Source organism: Cebus imitator, unplaced genomic scaffold (genome assembly GCF_001604975.1).
Source record: "Cebus imitator isolate Cc_AM_T3 unplaced genomic scaffold, Cebus_imitator-1.0 Scaffold127, whole genome shotgun sequence".
Classification (NCBI taxonomy): Eukaryota; Metazoa; Chordata; class Mammalia; order Primates; family Cebidae; genus Cebus; species Cebus imitator.
Window position 1 is genome coordinate 4,043,410 of NW_016107442.1, and position 6,000 is coordinate 4,049,409.

Here is a 6,000-nt window from a genome sequence, read left to right on the forward strand (position 1 = left end):
AATCCTGGTGCTGATTTTCCTCTTCTAATATCTGTGTGAGACACAACTGACCTGTAATACTATAGGTCACTGTGAGAGCACAGGGAGGGCCGGTGTTTACTAGAGGGTTGGAATCCTGACATGCTAGATGGATAGATGAACAGATGGATGGAGGATGAATGGGTGGGTGGGTAGACAGGTGAATGGGTGTGTGGTTAGATGGGCGGCTGGGTTGACAGATGGAAGACAGAAAAATGGGTGGATGGATGGACAGGAGGAAGGATGGATAGATGATTGGGTGGGCAATTGATGGGTGGATGGATGAATGGATAGACAGAAGGGTACACAGATACTTGGGCAGACAGGTAGGCAGATTGATGGATGAATAGATAGACGGATAGATGGTGAATGGGTGGATGGGTAGATAAGTGGATGGGTGAATGAATGGGCAAGTGGATAGAGGGATAGATGGGTCAGTGGATAGATGGATAGGTGGACAGATAGATGAATGATGGGAAGGTGTGAGAGAAGGAGGAGGGTAAAGAATTAATACCCTATAATTTATTATTTGCTAAAGAGTTTTATTACATATATCTTGTGATAACAGTTTTCAAAAAATGGGGTTATGTTTAGAGATTTAAAAAAAAAAAAAGAAAGAAAATAAGCCATAGAAATCACTTTATCAAAATTTTGCTGGAGAGAAACGATGAACAAGTAAATTTTTCATCTTAATATCATCCAAATATACTAAGCTTTTACATGTGTTTAATATAGTTAACCTTTGAGACAAGGTTAGTAAGCTTACAGGAAAGCTTTTATAACTAATACACTTTTACCACATCATCCATTTTCACTCTAAAGATCATTTGTTTATTTTACAAATACACGTTGAGCACTTGCTCTGTACTAAAACCTGTGCTCCGTTTTAGTACAGAGTGATCAGAACAATGTTTCAAAGGTTATTTGCAATGACTAAAATACAGAGTCTCAAAAGTTCTTAACAGAAAAGTAAACTATCAAATTTACAAGCACTTTGAAAGTATCTTTTTTTTTTTTCTAAAGAAATAGCTTACTATTTAGCGTCTGCTCTATAAGAAAATATTCATTTTGAAATAATTGTTTCCATCATGCTGGGAAGTGACTAGTGTACTACGGGAAATCAGTCTCCATCCTCACAGGGGAAGCTAGAGTTTCTGGCCTTACTGTCCCCTGAGTTTAAGAGAATGCACACATTTCTCCTGGGTGATTACATTTTAGTCCCTATCCTACTTGGACGACATGCCATCTCCTACCTCCATGATCTAGCCAAGACCTCCCACCAATGGGAAGAAGAACCTGTGAACATTTTGTCTCCTTAAGAGTTGACATTGGCCGGGCATGGTGGCTCACGCCTGTAACAGCACTTTGGGAGGCTATGATGGGCAGATCATTTGTCAGGAGTCCAAGATCAGTCTGGCCAAAATAGTGAAACCCCATCTCTAATAAAAAAAAGATACAAAAATTAGTCGGGCGTGGTGGTGCGCTCCTGGTCCCAGCTACTCAAGAGGCTGAGGCAGGAAAATCGCCTGAACCTGGGAGGCAGAGGCTGCAATGAGCGAAGATCGTGCCGCTGCACTCCAGCCTGTGTGACAGAGTGAGACTCCATCTCAAAAAAAAAATAGTTGACATAAATTTCAAGTTTTCCAAGTTGAGACCATCACCCCCAGAAGAGACCGTCGGCTCATTTGATAATTCCCTGTTCTTTGCCTGGTCTCCTAACTTGATGCTGAGGTCAAGCGTTGCCACAGGATTTGGCCCTGAGCACAGGCCATCCTGCCCTCACCTGCCACCCATCCTAACCAACCAGTAGTGGGCAAGCAGGGGGTTCAGAGTGAAGAACCACTTGAAATCTTTTTGAAATCCCAACTCCATCATTTAATAGCTGTGTGGCTTTGGGGATTGTACTCACCCTGTCTCATCCTAAAATGGAGCAGGGGTGGGGAGTGGGTATAATTGATAACAAAAAGGATGGTTGTGGGGCTTTAATGAGAAGAGTTTTCACACATAGCCCTGTGGTTACTGTTATCTTGAAAAACCTTTGGGGAACTCAAGCCACCACAAGCCTTCAGCAGCCACCCACTCCACCCATCCCTGCTCCAGAGACTGTTGTCCCCATGAGACAGGCTCCAGCCTAGACCCAGCACCTGACTCCCACTGCTCTCCCTCTTCCAGAGGCCCTCAGGCAGGAGCTGTCGGAGCAGCAAGCTGCCTGCTCTGGGCACCAGAAGGATTTGGAGGCACTGCAGGCTGAGCTGAAGGCTCTGGGCCGACGTCAAGCCAGCAGCCAGTGTCCAGGGGACAGTGAGGACCACATCATTGCCACAGAGGTCAGCACCCCTGCCCTTGCCCTTGCCCCAGCCACACCCTTCCCAGAGCAGCATCAGGGCCGCAGTGAGAAGCCTCATAAAAGACGGGATCTGAGGCCAAGTGCAGTGACTCACACTTGGAATCCAGCACTTTGGGAGGCAAAGCCAGAGGACCTCTTGAGGCCAGGATTTCAAGAGCAGCCAAGGCAACATAGCCCAGACTCTATCTCTACAAAAATTTTAAAATTAGCCGGGTGTGGTGGCATATGCCTGTAATCCTGGCTCGGGAGGCTGAGGCGGGAGGATCACTTGAGCCTAGGAGTTCCAGGGTGTAGTGAGCTATGATTGTACCACTGCACTCCAGCCTGGGCAACACAGCAAGACCCTGTCTCAAAAAAAAAAAAAAAAAAAAAAGAATGGGCTCTGGGTACTCGGTCGTTCCCCTGCCCCCTGCCCACTGCCTGAAGTGGGAAGACCCTTCTCCACAGGCATGAGGGATACTGCAGGGTCTCGTCAAGCAAAAAAAAAAAGGTTTTAAGTGCTGCATGTCATTTTTAATTCAGATGCAATGGTATCTCAGGGTGTTGGTGCTAGACAGGCCCTCAGCGCAGCTGCTCTGGGCCACTCCTTTGGATCTGCAGGGGAAGTTCTCAGACCATCTCCCAGATAGGCTCCGTCTAGACCTTGCCGTTCCCCTAAGTGGAGTAGCCTTGTTGTCACCCAGGCTCAGTGCCGACTCTCCTTCCACTTCCTGCTCAGACTTTGCCCATCAGCCCCTTCCCAGCATGTCCATCATTCCTGGTCTAGCTGGGTGCACAGTCACCTCCTAACAGTGCAGCCCTCTCTCCCTCCAGCCCATGGTGTACGGCTTCAGGTATTCCCCCAAAACCCAGCACCACTTTTCATAAAGCCTTTGGTGGCTTCCACTGGAGAAAGCTCCAAATGCTTCAACTTGACATTGAAAAGCCTCCACCACTGACAATGACCTATAGGTCCTGCCATATTCCCCACAGTTCATAAACCCGGCATCTGCACCCTCCCTTTGTCCTCTGCCTGTGCAACTCCTCCTGCCTGGAATGCTGCATGGCGTATCCCATGCTGGGGGCTTCCCTTACACACCGTGGCTCCCTCTGGCTCTGAGATCCTGGAGTACATCCTCCCAAGACAGCTCAGCTGGCTCTAGGATCTACCGCCTGGTACTGTTGGGGACATGCCATTTCATGGATGTCCTTGTTGCCTAGACTGGATCAGCAGTCTTCAGAGGATAACCCGTCTGTTCTGCCTCATCGCTTCCCCAGCCCACTCCTGGCTCTCAGCAGGGTCTCCACCAGTGTCTGTGGATGGTGAGGATTTGTCGGTGGCCCAGTCCTGCTGAAAGTCCTGGGGACATAGGAATCACGTGTGCCTGACTTAGCTGTTGCTGAGCATAGGAAGGTGATTTCTGGGTTTATGTGAAAAATATTAACAAATGACAAATCACAGGTTAGCCCAGTGGTTAAGTCTAGCAGAGGGAAGACAGAATGTGTTCCATTAACTGTTTAGATGAGTGGAGCCTCTGGTACCAATGGAAGGGGACAGGGGAAATGTGGGATGGTGACAGCTGGGGTCTGGACCATGGAGGGAGTCTGTTCATCCGAGGGCTCTGGATGGAAGCCAGGGAGCACTGAGTGCATGAGACGATACCTGGCCACCCGTGCCCCAGCCCTCTCCTTTGCCCCAGAGGAGGGAAGCCCTGAATGGTCTAGAAGGAAAGTGTGGTCTCAGGTGATACCCCACACAGAGCACAGATGCCGGGGTGTCAGCAAAGAGGAAGAGCCCGGGGAAGCAAGTCATAAAGGAAAGGGGAGGGGACACAATGCCAGGCTGCAGCCCCAGGCTGGCCACCACTGAGCTAAGTGGAGTTCTGTTCTGCTGGGACCTAATTCTCATCTCTGCCACCCAGAGACCCAAGAGGGAAATGCATTTTTCCATCTGTTTCTGTCCCCCATTCGTCAAGGGTGCTCCCCACAGGGCAGTAACCCCCCTGCTCTTGTTCTTCCAGGTTAGGCATGTGAGAGTGCCAAGCGGGTGCCCACAGGCATCCCCCACCATGCCAACCCCAGGGCAGGAAGGCAGAGACATGGAACCTGGGTCACAGATTCTCCCAGGGCCCAGCTGTGCAATTACTGTGTGCAGCGAGCAAATACATGCACAAGCCGTCGAGCATATTTGAATTTGAAAACTGTAACATTCACTAGTCACAGATTAAATCTGACCCCATTTGCTGTTGGACAGCAATCTTTGTGTTTCTACCTGAACTACTGACATTCTAGAACAGTTTTGTTTAGCAAGCATTCACGTGGCACCTATAGAATACACCATGCTAGGTGCTACACGGTTGGAAAGACGAAGTGAGGAATAGCTCCCAATCCAGCCAAGGAAACCAGCGTGAAAACATATTCTCTTCCGTGTCACCCCTTACAGAGCCAGAGCTGGTGATATTTGGTGGTATCAGAGAAAGCTTATCAGTTCTCCTCTGAGAGGTGGGGAAGGCTTCACTGAGGCAGTGTCAGTTCACTGAACACTTCACTTCACTAAGGGACACGGAGGCAGGCTGGGCGGGCACCTCGGGTAGAGAGCACGGCAAGGGCCTGGGGCAGGTGGAGTGTGGTTGGTGTTCATTTGGATGCAAGCCCCATTCTTGGCTCAGAAGTTTTATTAAACTCTAAGGGCCAGATCTGGCCAATTCCCAAAGCAGCAAAAGTTTAAGAGACTGGATGGGAGTCCCTGTAGAGGACCCAGGAACCTGTCTCGGACTCCAGCCTGCGCGGGGCACCCGTGGATCTCCATCTCGCCGCAGCACAGCTCTGGCCCTCTGTGCCTTGTCCGCCCCTGCGCCTCCTGAAAACAGCTCTCCCGGTTGCCTTCTCAGGTACGGGGTGGCCCGGGCCAGGCCGGCTTCCCACCGGGCGCTGCTGGGCAGGGTCCCGGCGAGGGATGCAGGCTCTGGGAGGAGAACGCGCAGCTCCAGGACGCGGTGCGGCGGCTGCGCGCGGAGGTGGAGCAGCATCAGCAGGAGGCGCAGCAGCTCCGTGACCAGCGCAGGTCGGTGACCACGCCTCCGACCAGTTTCCCTCCCTCCCCCCACAGCGGCTTGCAGAGCCTAAGACTTGAAATGGGTCACTCCCTCCGGCACCCTGCCTTGCAAGACACTAGACACTTAATGCGCCAGCATCTCATAGATACTACTCCTCGAACTCATGAAAAGTCCCAGAGCGCCAGAAATTCTAGATCTCAAAACCGCAGAGGAAGTGCCTTGAAATAGAAGAGGGAGTCCTGTTCCCTGCAAATCAGGGCATTTATGAGACCAAGAATTGGACCTAGAAGACACCAAAAGTGTCATCAAATCCAACCTTAGGGAGATAGTGTGGTGTAGTTCAGACCGTGTGGTGTCTTCTTAACTAGCTGTGCGCTCTTAACTAGCTGCGTGAGGTTGGTGAGTCAGCTGACCTTTCCCAGACTGAGTCCTCTGTAAAATGGGGATAAGACTCCAGCCTCGGCTGGCGCGGTGGCTCACGCCTGTAATCCCAGTACTTTGGGAGGCTAAGGCAGGCAGATCACCTGAGGTCAGGAGTTCAAGACCAGCCTGGGAAATATAGTGAAACCCCATCTCCACTAAAAGTACAAAAATTAGCCA

The 6,000-nt window shown here is 50.4% G+C and overlaps 1 protein-coding gene across 4 annotated transcripts in view; it reads left to right on the forward strand.

Moving 5' to 3' along the window:
• FAM184B (family with sequence similarity 184 member B) overlaps window positions 1–6,000 on the forward strand; it is a 141,825-nt gene that overhangs the window by 124,334 nt on the left and 11,491 nt on the right. For all 4 annotated transcript variants that reach the window (XM_017540586.2, XM_037742784.1, XM_037742786.1 and 1 more), the window contains 2 exons: window positions 2,191–2,345; window positions 5,236–5,408. In XM_017540586.2, coding sequence (XP_017396075.1) covers window positions 2,191–2,345; window positions 5,236–5,408 — 328 coding nt within the window. The remainder of the gene's footprint in view (window positions 1–2,190; window positions 2,346–5,235; window positions 5,409–6,000) is intronic.